General features: G+C 35.9%; 1 protein-coding gene across 5 annotated transcripts in view; it reads right to left on the bottom strand.

Moving 5' to 3' along the window:
* The window catches only part of NFIB (nuclear factor I B), a 235,200-nt gene that overhangs the window by 7,127 nt on the left and 211,868 nt on the right, over nucleotides 1-16,205 (bottom strand). For 3 of the 5 annotated variants that reach the window (XM_034987974.1, XM_034987975.1, XM_034987977.1), the window contains one exon: nucleotides 13,205-13,293. The exons of the other annotated variants lie outside the window; for them this stretch is intronic. In XM_034987974.1, coding sequence (XP_034843865.1) covers nucleotides 13,205-13,293 — 89 coding nt within the window. The remainder of the gene's footprint in view (nucleotides 1-13,204; nucleotides 13,294-16,205) is intronic. 5 annotated transcript variants of the gene reach the window in all.

Below are 16,205 nucleotides of genomic sequence, written 5' to 3'. Positions count from 1 at the left end.
AAAGAAAGAAAGAAAGAAAGAAAGAAAGAAAGAAAGAAAGAAAGAAAAGGAAAAAGAAAGCAGCAAATCCACAATGGTTTGCCAGTTACACTCTGATCCTGCTTTACTTTCAATTCATAAGCAATTCAGTGATAAGATGGGTTTCAGTGTTTCACCTGCTTATTGACTGAATACAACTGAAAGCTGTCATGAAAGATTTTCCTTTTTCCTCACGATAAGAGAAAAATACATTTTTAAAGAAGGCCAGTACATAATATGTCATTTGCAATGCTGGCATCAGAGGCCTGGACACTCCCTGTCCCCGCCATCAGTTGTTCTGTGTCTGGAGAGCTGGGAGGGGTGGGTGGGAGGGAGGGGCGCTGGAGGGAGCAAGAGGGCCAAATTTTTGTCCCCCTCCAACCAACTCTCCTTTCACCTCTGTGGCATCTGGGGCTGTTTAAAAAAACTTGAGGAACAGCTCTCTCATTGCTACCATTACTCATTGTAATCTCTCATTAAACAAGTTATCATCTGGAGGAAAATAACCTGAGATCTGCAGATCACAAAACAACCCTGCACACCATACATTTTGACAGGATACCTAATCAGACCATTGTCTGTTTCAACACTCCACTCAGAACGAATGTCAGCTAATTAATAGCTGCATAAATCATCACGAACCAAGAAAACATCAAACTGGTAATTCCATAGCCTGTTTTGTCATGGCCTGACTTGGAGACATCATTTCAATGTTTTAAATTTAATGTAGTATCCTTTACTTTTGAAACCATGAGGTGAGATGGATACTATTATTGTAGATATCAACCTAGACAATCTCATTTTTTTCATACATGAAGACCAAAGGTACAAAAAACCTTTATGGGATATTAACTTGAAGAACAACTTTGTAAACAAACAAACAAAAAGCCTGGGTTAAAAAAAGAACCTGATATATATATATATACACACATATATGTATATATATACACATATATATATACCTATGTATATAACTTCTTTTACTCTGGTGATATCTCCACACAAAATGTGTCTTATTAGTACATGTCTAAGTGCATATTTCTGAGTTGATAATTCAATGGAAAAATTTCACGCTGGAGGGATTTTATGATTAGACTCTGAGCTCCACGATAGCAAAGTCCAGCTCTCTTTTTGCTCTCCATCTAATATAATACCAGCACAGGATGGATGTTCAATAAATTTCTGGATACACAAACAAATCACTTAAGTGTTCCCAATCCCATACAACTCTGTATTTTTTAAAAATGGGGTTCATAATCATCACGTATGTCCACAAATACCTTGTGATTTGGCCCCCTATAAAAAGAAAATTGGCATCTCTGAGCTTAAAATTATAGACGTTTGGTATTAACAAAAATTAAAGATGGAGGAATAATTGAATAAGAGTTCGAACGAGGAATAATTCAAAATAAAAAGGTATGTCCTCATTATCTGTTTAAAAGTCATAATTCTCAAGAATTAGAATAGTTGTTACTGAAACCTTTTCAGGAGACTTAATTATTTTCACATATTTCTCTCTTCCCACACACATCTCTGTTTCTGTGCTTTGCATGATTGACTGGGAGAAAATGTTACACGATCCATCATGAAAGCTATTTTCCCCTCGCCCGCACGTTCACGGCGCTCTGTTACGCAGGACTATGAGAGTAGTTATTACTTCATAGCATAGTCACCTGTAGCTGTGATTATCTTAGCGACTGAAAGGTAAGCTCCATAAAGAAAATGACCGTCTTGTCAATTCCCTGTAGAGTCTGGCTATAGCTAATGCTAATTACTTCTTAGCTAATAAAATAAATTACAAAAACAGGTATCCATTATTTTTAACCCAAAATGGGAAGCATGTATGAAAAACAGAAAGACTAGCTCAAACTGATGATCCCTGACAGTAAAAGACAGTGTAAACAACCAGCAAATCACTTTGCAAAAGCGAGTCCCAAATTCAATGGGCTCTGGAAAGTCATTTAGAGATTGCATTCTTTAGGAAAATAAAGTATATTTTAACGATTGAAAATAGATGTGAGTCTTTGAATGGAGAAGTCTCTCTAACTGATGGCAGAAAAGACAAGAATTTGGGGTTTATTTTGCAATAGCTTTCTTATGTGGCTCTAAAAAGAGACGTGTATTCTTCTTTGGAAAATGCTCAATAAAACCAAATTGACGCTAGCAACTAACAGGACTCTTGCTGCAGAATATCTAACAAATTCAATTTAGATGTTTACTTAAACTTTTCAAACCTCCCATCCTACATTATGACCATGTCAAAATTGCAGTGTGCAATATATTTGTCAATACTGTTTATGAACCTTTGGGGGGAAATAAATCTCAAACATTAACACTAGGCAGACCTCATATATGAGTTTTACAAGTCTCTTATTGCCAATTTATAGGTTAGGTTCAGAACTATAAGGCACAGACATTTCTTAGAGAGCTTTTTGGTAGTCTCATTGAAAAGAATCTGGTAAAACAAATTCAAAGATTATGATACCAATGTAAAAAAGAGTTTAATCAAACAAAATAACCTATATCATTTCACCTCAAAAAGAGAATGTCTCAAACTGCATAGTTTTTCAGGTAACTGTGCTTTTTACATATATAACTCCCTCTATATAAAATCAATACTGCTGATCACCAGTATGGGTAAAATAAACACACATATTCATACTTATCTCCACATACAAAACTAGTTATATGTGAAGTGTTTAATAGTCTTAATTCATAATGGAGTGAGAATTATCCTTTGTCCAATCCAATAATCTGTGCCTCTATGTATTAAGAGATGTGCGAACATAACTGAAAGATCTCAAAATATTCAAGGTCAAGTTAAGCTACTTCAGCAATAGATCTTCAAACATGCACAGACTTTGCTTTCATTCCATTCTCCATTGCCAAATCACATTTTCTTTAGGCAAACAGAAGATAAGCATGACTAAAAGTTGAAAGCACATCTTTAGAAACTATATATAGGTTATACCATTAAAAAGGGAAAAGAATATAAAGTACTTTAAAAAACCAGGCACGAAAAAAGCAAAAAAGAGATTTTGAATATACCTTAACACAAAGAAGAATTCACCCTAACAACTTCTACTCTATGTATATAATGAGATATTTCCTTATACACAGAACAGATACAAGTTACATCAAAATTCTAAAAAATAAAATATCTGATACCATGGATACTATTTTCACATTATTCTCACCAAATGCATGATGTGGCTGCCCCCAAAAGGGAAGAAGCAAAGAAACAAATTATTCTGACCTTAAGATGCATTAATGGGAGGAGAGGGCCCATTTTATCCTAATCAGACTATTTCTGAAGCATTGTGTTGCTTCTAGGCATCACTCTTCAAGAGAAACAAACTCTATGACATTTCTTTGATGAAGAAACCCACCAAATCATGTCATTTGAGGAATAGCTGAAGGGAGACAGGGAAGATACAACAGTGGAGTTGGAAAGAAATATAGACTTGTTCTGTATAGTTCAGGTGGAAAGAATTAGCATAAAAGGAGAAAATTCCAGAAGAAAACCTGAGGCCCTACTACAAGAAAGATACCTTTCTGGGTGTTTTACATTTGCTCTTTCCCTTGATTTTCTCAATGAACTCTTGAAATTGCCATTATCCCCATTGCACAGATGAGAAAATTGAGGTTTAAACTTGCCCCAAGTTACCCACCTAGACCTCAGATATGAATCAGCTCTGATTCCCACGGCCATTTAACTATATTATACTATATCAAACTATATTATACTGCTTCCCTGGGAGGTCAGACGTCCACCTAGATTAGAAAGAACTTTTGAACAGAGTTCTTGAAGGCAATATTTTCTTCAGGAGACAGTGGATTTCCGATGCCCCACACAGCTGGATCATAACCTAAATAATGATGCGGGAGACTTGTGCACAGAATACGTGGTTGATCTGGGTGATCAAGCAACTCTGAAATTCAATATATATCCTCTGAAAACAAATCTAGTTGAAGGTGTATTAGAGTGACCTTATGGTGAGGATTACGGGGTAAAAAGATACCCACTTCTTCCTTTTAAAGGAAGGATATATTTCATATCCTTGGATAAACTGTATAAAGTAGTTGGTGTCTGCACCTACAAGTAGTAAATAGACTCTGTGTCATTCAGTGAAAGAGAAAATTGCTCCGGACAAGTCAACATTTGATGGTTGTGCTTTCTTTTTGCAAGACTGTGTCTTCTAGGCCAGACGGATTGGACCCTTGGCTTTTACCTCAGTAACCACCCAAGAACCACAGAGTGCCAAATAAACATATATGGAGTAATAAGTTGAGTAAGAAACGAAACAAAGTCAAAGACTTCACTCCAACTATGTCTTGAAATAAGAGCTATTTGAAGAATGGCAAAATTCATTTATTACTGGTCTGCGTTTATCTGATAATGGGTTGGGTCACCCATTTGTCAAGCATTTTATAAAATGTGAAAGTATCCAGCTCACTAATACTTTTTAGGGGAGTAATAATATTGCCCATTCAGATTTCACATACTGATTGAATCATAAGTACCATATTTACCTCAAAGGTAGTAAGTACTCTTTCAAGAAGCTTAACAAAAATATTATAGGAATAAAGCACAAAGAATTTTATATATTCAGGAATACCTCAACTCTGCTAGGAGCTACATTACTTATAGACAGCAATAAAAATAAGCAATGGCCCCAGAAAGCATGGAAAATAAATAAAATAAAGACCTTAACTGAGAAGAAGGATTTACCTTTCATTCTTTTGCACCTGTTTTAAATATCCCCAAGAAAAGTTTTTTACTTCCTTAGCTAAATACTCCTAATTTTATTGCTACAATAATTAACACACAGGTATTAGTATCTGTCCCAAAATGCACAATAAGCAATTTCCCCTATTAATAGCTAAAATCTACCTGGAAAAACCAATCAAGGGCAGGTTAATTAAGTATTAATTAAGCCATGCTGTCCTGGATTGTGTATGTATGCATTTGGACTGGCTGCTTACTTTGACATAATGCAAATGCTATAAACGGTGTCTTGGGAAAATATGCTGGCTCAGTTGAAGGAATATATGGGTGATATTTAAGTACCTATACATTTAAGAATTATTTTATGTTGGGGGCACCTGGCTGGCTCGGTGGGTAGAGTATGGGACTCTTGATCTTGGGGTCATGAGTTCAAGCCCTATGTGGAGCATAGAGCTTACTTAAAAAAAAAAAAAGTTGTGAAAATTATTATATGTTATTATATTATATGTTATTATATAATAAGAATATATTTAAGAATTCATTAATGTATTAGAACAAAAAATGGGATGTCATAAATATACTCGTTGCTAGTATGGTGTGCATTATTTGCCAGGTACTGTTTTATGAATTTTCCATCCTCATGGTGAATCTATGAGAAAAGTACCAGTTTCATTCTGATCTTACAGATGAGGGAACTGGAGTAGGAAGTTAAGTGCTTTGCCCAAGTCATGTTGCTATTACATTATAGAAGCCAGGATGTGAACTCTAGCAGTATGGTTCTAGGATCTACATTTTTACCCACTAGGCTTTACCTCATCTCCCTCTTTTGTGAAACACACTTAACTTTTATCACTGGACAAGAATTTCTATTATCCTTAAATTATAGAAGAGATGCTATGAATTAAGGTCCAAATCATGCAGACACACTGAGACTCCCAGAGAAGTATAACTCTTGAGCCCAAATCTCAACACAAATAACTGTATCTTATTTATCCAATTCCAGATTCTTTTCAGCTGAATACAGTATTTGCCTTTGATTATGTAGGTACAGATGTGGCTGTATGTCAGTAACTTGCTCATTGAGTTCCACTGCAGATGATGCCACACTAGAAGTGAAATATACAAAGTGCTTTACACCGGTCTTAGATTTCTTCGACTTATTTCCCCCCCCTTTTAAGGATCATTATTGCTATCTGAATGATCTTATTTGCATGCAAGATGATTTCTAGTGATTATTACTATTTGTAATAATCTGTATCAGAAAGCTCCCTGGCCAGCTCTTACCTGAACTGCAAAGTACTCTTGTGGGCTCTCTGGGAAACACCAAATATCATAAACTGCAGGTGGCTTGTGGAATTATTCTAACTGCAAGCAATAGCACTTCATAGTAATGAAAAAGAAACGTATTTGTTTCTTAACTAAGTAGGTAAATAGCCTTCTTTATTGCTACTCCTTGGGGACCAACGATTTTGGAAATAACATATCAAAACGGTAGGCAATCAAAGCTCATTAATTTATATTCAATTGTTTCAGATGTGTTTCCGTTATTGGAGCATGCTGGATTGACTATTAACCTTACCATGCATGAGTATTAGCATTTCCTAAGTAAAATAATGACTTCTGCCAGCGAATATGTTATCTAGTGAAGAGCACAGGGCAAGAAGAGCCCTTATGTTTGGACCACTGCAGCTAAAGATAAAATGTGCTCATTATAGTTACCGTATTCTTTAAGTAAAATCCTAGAAGACGCTTCAACAAGGCAACCTATATACTTCAAAGTAGTAAGAATGTATTTCCTTAAAATGTTTACTTTAGACATAAGAAAAATACAATTCCCCTAAACAGGCCAAGTTAAGGAGATTTTTTTTTTTAATTATGTTTGCTATTTTTCATGTTTTAGAACTGAAAATGAAAGACAGAGAATTACTACAAAGATGGCTAATTGTAAATAAATTACAGTACACACATGCATAGATATGTAACGACTTATGTAGCTGTGGGAGGTTTCAGCCAATTAAAAAATATAGCATCATCAGGCTCACAGTAATTATTTGATCTCCTCCCACAGACTGTACCACAGCCGAGAACCCTACATGTGGGTTTCCATCCTTTCTCTAGTCTGTATTCCCCTCTATCCCTGGGTTCCTTTCAATGCTATTGTTACAAGTACTACTGCTCCCCTTATTAGCATATGTGAGTCTTCAACAGCAGACAAAATTCTCCACAAAAATAGTGCTCCCAAATAGTGCCTTTCACTAGAGAAAATCACCCAAGGCATACTAAGTTAAAAAGAAATGTAAGTTTTATACAAAAGCAAAAAGCGATTCTTTCCCAAGTGATTTTCATTTAAAAGCAAAAATCAGCGTTCATTTGTAATGTACAAAATTGTACGATTTCACCTCTAAATAACAGAACTTATTTGTATCCGAATTCCGAATCATAAAATCACAAGTGATTAGGGAACTGAACACAGTTTTAAAGCATGCCTGCTAATATAGGTGCAGAAAGAATCACATGTGCAAAAGGAAAAAAAAAACACACAAAAAAAACAAAAGACCCTCCTTCACGTAAAACGAGAATTAACAAAGGAGAGAATAATTGTAACTTTCAACAGTTGGCGAGTATTCAAAATTCGTGTTCTGCAATTTCTTGAACTCAAACAGGCTTTCCTGCCTTTTCTTTTTTCTCATGTTTATGAGTACATTTACTCATTCCTGTGCTCTGTTATCTAAGTAAATATGGCTAAAAATTCACGGCCTACCTACTCACAGCCCTGCAAACAGGAAAATCAAAAAGGTCACTTAATAAAAGGGGCGTTGGCTGCTGAGGGCGCGGATTTCTCGCGGACGTAATACATATGTAAATATGGCGCTTTACGTAAAACATCTTCAAATAAAGTAGGTGTTTAATGTGCGTCTTTCATTGCAAAGGGTTAATCAGCAAGGTTTACGTTTGGGAATTTTCTGAACCATGCTCCTCCCTCTCCCGTAGCGCAGCCAAAAATCATCTGACAGGAAACATAAGATTAAGTTTGTCCTACCTAAGCGAACAAAGAGTGCTCTGAACAGGCCACCGGTTTACTGCAGAGCGGGAACTTTTCTAATCCTGCTGGAATCTGCAGTGCTGCTCAGAAAATATCACGGAAAAAGTTTTCTTTCCTCTAACATCTTGTCTCTGGATCATCTCATTTTGGTCACACTGCAGATCCTGCTGCTTCTCCCATAAAGGTTAACTTAAAGCTCCAAACATAATCATGTGGAAAATGGACATTATTGATTCCTATGGTCCATTGTTCCCCTATCCTAAGTCCCTGAAGTTCAAGTTCAATCTGGAATTACATCATGTCTGGTTTCTCCTGGTTACCAGACGGCTTGAGACGTGACCACAGCTACAGAAAAAACAAACAGCCTTCTTCACGCTTCAGCTCCCCTATCGATTCAAACGTAAACTTTTTTCTTTCTCTCAAGTATGCTTCAAGTATGGAGCATGGTTAATTTAGAGATTAGGTTCCAAATTAGATTATCTAATGGCATCTTAATGGATTGCTGACCCATTTCCTGTGGGATGGCAGCATGCAAGTCTGGCTGGAATACAATTAATTTCTTAGGAAGTGTTCTGAAGAGTTTCCTAGATAAAAAGGAAATGTTGTGTTGTGCAAATCTTTCTTTATAAATGGAGAAAGTTAGGCAAAACTACAGCAAATCCCAGTGTATTTTTCAACAGCCAGATCACTGATACTGTGTGTGAACACTATATCAAGACTGTTTTCGAGAACGTGCCATTTTTTATTTCAGAACAGGTGCAAATGATTTTCTGATGGGAATGGAGCAGTTCTTTTAGAAAGAATACTCCGATGCAAAGAACAACACTAGTCAGTAACCCCACTACCAAACAACGGACATGTGAATTTTTGGCTTCTGCAATTCTCCTCCTCCTCAAACCAAAGATGCTTCCATTCATCTACCTTATCAGCATTTCTATCATAGTCCCAGAGTGGTGCTAGGGGCCCAGAATGGTGAGTAAGAAGTTGAACATTTTGAACACACTTTTGAGCTGACAGCTGAAAAGGAAATTCAGCACTCTGAGAATAAAGCTCCCCCCAGGAACTCCAGGAACAACCCAGCTGTTGTCAAGATAACAAACTGAAAGCAGGAAATGCTAACCTAGTGAATTTGTAGGGATGCTCTAAGTGTAATGTTGAAAGAAGAGTTAACTCTTGATACTTCCTAAGGACAGGAAACATACTGTCCTTACCATACATGTGCCCTATGTCTAGGTATGTGTGTAGACACACGCACATACATGTGTATACCCACATTTATGCACGCGCATCCGCACACGCGTGTGTATACATCATATATGTATTTGCATACAAACATGGTTTGCAACCCAATATCGAAGATTATTTTTGTTTAAAGGACGTATATTTTACAAAGAACGGTTTATGGACAAAGCAACGGAGATGGTAAATGGTTGAGGACAGCATTATGCAAATAGGGTTCTATGTATGGAATGAATGCTCTTACTCCTTCCTTTTTGCCCTCTCTCTCCTGACCAACCAGATCCAAATAATCTTTACTGGCTGCTACATTTCTCCTAGGAAATCAAGCGACTCTTTAGAATTACAGTAATAAACGACAATTTCTTACAAAAACACGTGTAAAGTAACTACAGAATGAAGTATTCAACTCAGAGAAAGGAACTGCTAACACATGTAACATGGAAAGTACCTGATAAAAGTCTCTTTGGTGCCATTCAATTATGGCATCAGCAGAGACACAAAAATCCTTCCAATTATTTCAGTGGAATCTTCATTTATTCATTATTTCAGAGGCTGAGCAAATGGTTTGTGTAAACATATCCTTCAGTAACACGCGCATGTTTATTTTAGCCATCTGAAGGCTTCTTCTATGTTTATATAAGCCATCAGACACATACAGCCACTCACTTGTGGCTTTGCTTCTCTTGAAAGGGTGAAGGCAGAGAAGAGGGAATGAAACAATAAATCCAGTTGCTCTTTTGCATAAAGCACCTCCTCCAATGTTTTAAAATAACTAATGTTTATATTATTCTTGGATTGTCCTTCGGCTTTCTTTTTCATTCAATTATATTGCTCTTTCATACTTGATAGTACAAGCCATGTTCAGGCTATAGTTTCAAAAAAAGAAAGCCAGTCAGGGAGTTAACTGCTATGTTTGTTTATACCTACATAACTCACATATGCCGCAGTGTAATTTGTCCACATCGGAGGACAAAGCGCAGACGCAACAGAACAGCGTCAGCAACTCATCACCTATTACCCTCCCCGGAGCTGAGCCCCTCCTGACTCAAGAAATGAGCCCTTCCCCAACGCATTTCACTCTGGGTTAACTGCAGTAACCTTTGGGTTGGACAGAAAAACTCACGTTTTCAAGGTGCAAGCAAAACACACACACACACACACACAGGGCTCACAAAATTCTAAGGTCAAAACAACAAAACACCTTCAGGGTTGCAACCTAAATAAGTCTGTGAAAACTTTCCGATGGAGTCGGCCGCGGTTCCTAAGGGACTGTTTCTCCGCTGGAGTGGGGGCGGGGCCGAGGGGGAGGGGGATGGAGGAAATCTTCCAGCTTTGATTACAGTAGCCCAGCTCCACAGGCACTGCCGTTTCCAGTCCTGCCCAAGGTGCTGCTTGTGACATGGAAACACGTCTACAGGAGGATGGGCTTAAAGCAGAAAGGGAGGCTACCACGGACAAGGGATTGTACTAAGAAAGAAATGGCAACAAACAACAATCAAAACAAAATAAAACGAAGCAAAGCCAAAACACAGAGCAAAACCCAAACACCTTCTTAGCTTTGCCCTTTTCTACTACGAAGTCTCCAGGGATTGCCTTTTGTTGAAAACAAAAAGCAACAACCACCACAAAAATAGCCCGATAGTTTCTTTATTATTCCATTATGACAAAGGCAGATTATTTAATTCTCTGGTTGAAGGGCTCTACATTGCTCAGATATTTTCAATTTAATCAGATAATTTTAAAGCTGCAGCAGTGCCCTGATGATTTTAGATGTCTGTTGTCTGCCTTAAAAGTAGTAGTATTGCAGAAGTTTATGATTTCCTTTTTCAGTATCTTTTCTAGAAAAAAAAAGCACACGAAGCTTCATAAATAAGCACAGAGCACAAACTATAAACCATGAATATGTTATGAATATGCTGTGCCACTGACATGGCCTATCTGTATTATCAGATATGGACTCTACTATTAGGGTCCTATTAAAAAAAATTGCTGTCTTATTTGAGCATATTTATTGTAAACTGCAGGATACTTAGGTTTTCAGAACTGTGAGCACCTGTATCAGTCACCCAGCATTTGGGACAGCCTGCCACAGAGATTCAATAAACACCTGCTGAATGCATGAATGTGATGGCCACCATGATCAATGACGTGCCTTCTGAATCATGATAAAAAGGGAATAAACCCAGAAGCTACCTTTATAAAGCCTTTTGAAGTATTAAGGCCATTCTCTATATCCCATTATCTATTAATCAAAAAAGTGTTACTATCTTTGAGAGGGGAAGAAAAAAAATCTTAACAAAATGAGTTCTGAGTTTCTTTCCAACTCCTTCTAACCTGAAGCTTGTTACCACACCAATTTTTTCAACAAGAGGGAATTTTGTAACATGAGCAATGCTCTCCAAAGAACTAGGTTTAGTCATCATATTAATTCACTCAGATCCATGTGTTCTGTGGTGATTCATTGTCCACTCACCTTTTCGCTTTCGGGGATATCAACTTTTGATTCAAAAAATGACTAGGAACTGGGTGCAGTCATATTTCAAATCACCAATAACTTATATCTTTATTTGGCTTTAATGTTCTTTATAGAGGTGCTAGCCTACTTTAGAGAAGTAAATGTCAATCGACAATCCACAGATTTAGAAGTTCACACAGCCGTAGCCACATTTAAAAACATGAGTAGACTTCATCTGATTTGCAATTCTTATCAATACGGTAAGGTTTATACGCAGCCAGAGTCCCTTTTGCTGACTGACAGAGAGAACATGGACTATCAGGAAGTTATTTAATCAAATAAATCCAAACATGGTGTTATCAAATCGATTAAATTAACTTAAAAATAATTAAGACCACTCAAATAAGACATTTTCATTGGATTTAATTCATAATCTTATTAAGACTATTTAAATAAGATGCTTTCCTTGTGCTTATTTTCTTTTTTATAAGCCTATGTTGTATTTTTTTCCAAATGGAGGAATTATATAAAATTCTTGGGGAAAAAATTAAAATATGTAAAAATGTATACATTTTAAAGTGGATGCTATACCGATCTTTAAAAAGAGGAAAAGTCCTATCGTATTCGTTTTAGGAAGAGTATTAATAAAAACTCATGAAATTTTTAAATGGACTCCAAATAATTTTCACCTGAGTAAAATTGGACATTTTGTTAATCGAATTCTTTTAAACTCTACTTTTCAACAGTTTCTATCAAGTAAAATGGAGATGGGCAACATGTTTACAACTGATATCAGAGTATGTACTTTTAACACAGGCATTACAATTATAGCAAGGCTGGAAAATTATGTTGGCTCTACTTTTGGTGAACTCCTTATGGGATTACCTCACTCTTTTCTATAAATTATTATCTCTTATTACATACGATTATGCCATGAATTTTAATTATTTAACTTGTCAATTTGACACAATTTGTTCTTTATTAAAATAATACATAAGAAGCTGATTTAGCACAACTAACTTTCCAAAACCAATACATGAGACAATATCAAACTAGTTTTGAAAATGAAGTTTTAGAATAATTTTCTCAGCCAACCAAATAAATTCAGTTCTCGATTCAATCAACAAACAGAGGTTAAAACTTTATTTCAACCAAATTCCTTCTTTAGCTATTGATTTCAACAATCTTCTGACTCCAGAATTAATGAGTGCTGCTAGTAACAGTTTAATTGATTAACTGGAAAATCTTCTTCTAGCTTTTCCCTTCTGACAGGGGAAAAAGCGAACAGTAAAATGGTTCAAAGTTAGCAGTAGAGGAAAGAGCTGAAGTGAGAAGAGTCTATAATGCGAAAAAACCAATGCTTTATTCAACCTCAATTGGCTGAAAAATCTTCCCTAGAACTATGATTTCATTTTTCAGGTCCTAAGATCTAAGTGTCAAATCTTCTCCCCGCTCCCCCCCCCCCAACTTATAAACTGTTGAAAACATTTGACAGCACTTAGAAATTCCAATGATCACTTAGCATATGCTACAGTCCCAAATTAATTTGAAGTTGCATTTACATCAGAAAGCAAGGAGGAGGGGAGGGAAGGAGGGATGGTAAAGCCAAAACAACTAAATTTTTAACATATACTTTCTGTAAAGCTAGTTAAAAACAAAACACTATAGCTCAGGTAATTTTTAGGTGTAAGTGTAGGGTTGGAAATAATTAAAATGTTACCTTTGCCAAGTAATTCCCAATGTATCCTCACTGGTACTGGGGTATAAATGCCTGCCGTTTTGATTCATGGTCCAGTCACAAATCCTCAGCTGTCAATTGAAACCTAGCAGTCAGATATGGATCGAGCAGTACTACAGTTTTTAGTATTTAAATGAACACATGCAAACTAGTATTGTACATGGCATTAACCTTACTTTCCCAAGAGGCAACTTAAAGAAAAAAAAAAAAAAAAAGCAAAAGAAAAACCTTACTCTGCAAAGCAAAACTTCCTAGACTTTTTTTTTTTTTTTAGAAAAACCTACTGCAATATGCTTCTCTATTAAGTAAAGCATACAAGAGAAATGAGTGCTTAGAACATCACAATTAGCCATTATTAGAGTACAAATCGAGCTGAAATAAAAGCAAACGTTAATATTCAATAGAGAGATATATTTTAGGAAGAACATAAAAAAAGCTTTTTTTATGCAACATACCAAATCATCTGCACGGAGTAAAATAATCAATAACTTTAAGCATGCAGTTTGCAAAACACAGGAGACATGCAGTTTAGAGGAGTAAAGACCCCATCTCTACGTCCCCCCTAGCTTACGTTTAGAAGCATCAAGGCACTCTGTTTTAGATGTTTCCTAATTTTGTTTTAGCCAAAGAGGCACCGTTTAGGAAGAGTTGATAAGAATTTCTATTTTCGTTTTTAAACTCCGAGTAATGGTATTTAAAATACTTTACCCATCTGAATAGAGCGAGGAATGCTCGGAGTACAAGCTGAAACAAATTCTTCCCAGATCTCGGAGTCATCAGCTCTGCCCTTTGGAAGAGGGTTCGAGTAACCCTATCCAGCTCTGTTTGGCTCACAGCTGCCCTACAGTGCTAGCAGATTTATTGAAAAGATATATTGCTTATTTTTATGCTTAAGAAACTAAACTTATCTGGCTCTGGGGGGGGGACACCCCACTAGAAGATCATAGTTTTTAATTGTTAGATAGCCATGCTGTAAATGAACTGCATCTCGCATTGTAAAGTTGACTTACAGCAATCCACTGAACCCTGTTTGCTGCTTTTCAGTGAGGATTTCTACAAGATGATGATTGCAGCCAAAGTGCCTTTAAACTGATGATAAATTATTGTAATCCTTTCTGATAATGTTATGGCTAAAAAAAAATTGGCTATTAAGAACCTTTACCTTTCCTGTTAGAACAATGAGTTTCTACACATTCTAAGTAACAGTGATTCTGGAGTTTTAGAATAATCGTTTTGCACACTTTTCTATAGATCTATGAGTCTCCAAAAATACCACCTCAAAATTTCCAAAACATGTGTTTTCATTATATTGATATTTTAGTTGAAAGTAGTTTTATAAAGAACTGAAAAAATTCCCTTAAGGTAGGTCGGCAGATAGGTAAGTAGGTAGGTAGGCAGATAGATAGACAGATTGATAGATAGACTGATAGATGGCCAGATAAATAGATTGATAGATACATAGATTCTTCTCAGAATGTATTCATAAAGAAGCTATAAACCAGTAAAAAAATTAAATTGGAATGAAAAATATTCTTAAAATGGACCATCATACTTGCATGATGGAGAAAATGTATACTTGCTTAGTTTTAAAATCAAACAGATCACAAACTTTATGGCGAGATTTTTGTCAAGTTCTCCAAATGGATCATCTAATCAGTAATGCAATGTGATGGGGCAACCTGAACTTGTTTTTTTACAGCAACAGTAAGCCAATTGTCTATTTCAAAATATGGTTTTTAAAAGCAGTACTATGAAAATAAGCTAAAAACAGTTAAAAAAAAAACAAACAAAAACGAGCTTGTGTAAAGATGACCTTAGGGGCAACTTACTGATTCTGCTCTAGTCAATGAAAATCCTAGTTTTCGGTCAATTAAATATTCTCAAGAATGGAGGTGTCTCTTCAGGCACAGCTCCTGATAATTCTGCTAAATTCAGGTTAGTTTCTGTGGGGCTCTCAGCTTAGATTGGACAAGTGTTCGGAAAAAGATGCTTTCACAAAACCATGTGAACCTAAATATTACTCGCTGATGAACTGACTTGTCTCACAAGCAATTACAGGAACCCTATGTCTCCTTGAAAGGAAGCATTTGTAAACTGCTTAGTTTTTTGTTGTTCACATTGCTCATGTTACATTTATTTGTTTGTTTACCATCCTAAAATATGTCAGGTGGGCTACCTTTGGCCACATATGTAACATTTAAAATCAATGTATTTTTGGGCTTTTCTTTCCTAAGAGTAGTCCCAAAGGGGTTAAACCTGACTATAGCTATTCAATTTCACCCATACTTAAGATAAATTCAATAGGAATATTTTCTTTCAAACAGAAAATATGATGAAATACATACAAAATGATCACTGAATGTAGTAATTAGCAGTAATCTAGATGCCAAAGAAATTGGCAGGATATTAATCTGTATTGAGTTAATTTCCTCTCCATTACTGAAAATGAAAAATATAAATTATACTTACTTAGCTACCTAGATTGTGAGGTAGCATTTATCAACATTTCCAAAAATTTCTGAGGAGACAGGTTTATACATGCTTATTTGTTATAAGTAACTTAAGCCAAGTCATTTAAGCAAGAGTCTCTTCAGGTTTTTTGGTCTTACTTTATTAATTAACCTTCTTTTGCGTAAAACATCTTTGAATTAATAAACCTCCTAGTAAAGTGAAATTTTAAAGGTGATGGTGTGGTAGGGGAAACAAATAATTAAAATAGAAATCACCTCTTCACTAAAGATTTCCATGACATTATTCCTAATAAGTTCAATTACGAAGACTGACAAAGATAGTTCTGACTCAGCAAATTTTGAATAGATTCTAGGTGATAAAAGGTTAATACTAGGTGTATTAAAGCTTCCTTTTGGGGCATGTTAAATGTTCTTAGTATTAACATAAGTCAGTATCCCCAACAACGAAAACTTTTTACATTATGCTCTAAATAAATTTAAAATAATAGGTGATAATGTGATTTGAAGTTGGC

The sequence above is a fragment of the Mirounga leonina genome, unplaced genomic scaffold (genome assembly GCF_011800145.1).
Source record: "Mirounga leonina isolate KUSES-001 unplaced genomic scaffold, KU_Mleo_1.0 Mir_447, whole genome shotgun sequence".
Classification (NCBI taxonomy): Eukaryota; Metazoa; Chordata; class Mammalia; order Carnivora; family Phocidae; genus Mirounga; species Mirounga leonina.
Note: the sequence above shows the minus strand (reverse complement) of the source record. Positions and strands in the feature narration are given on the sequence as shown.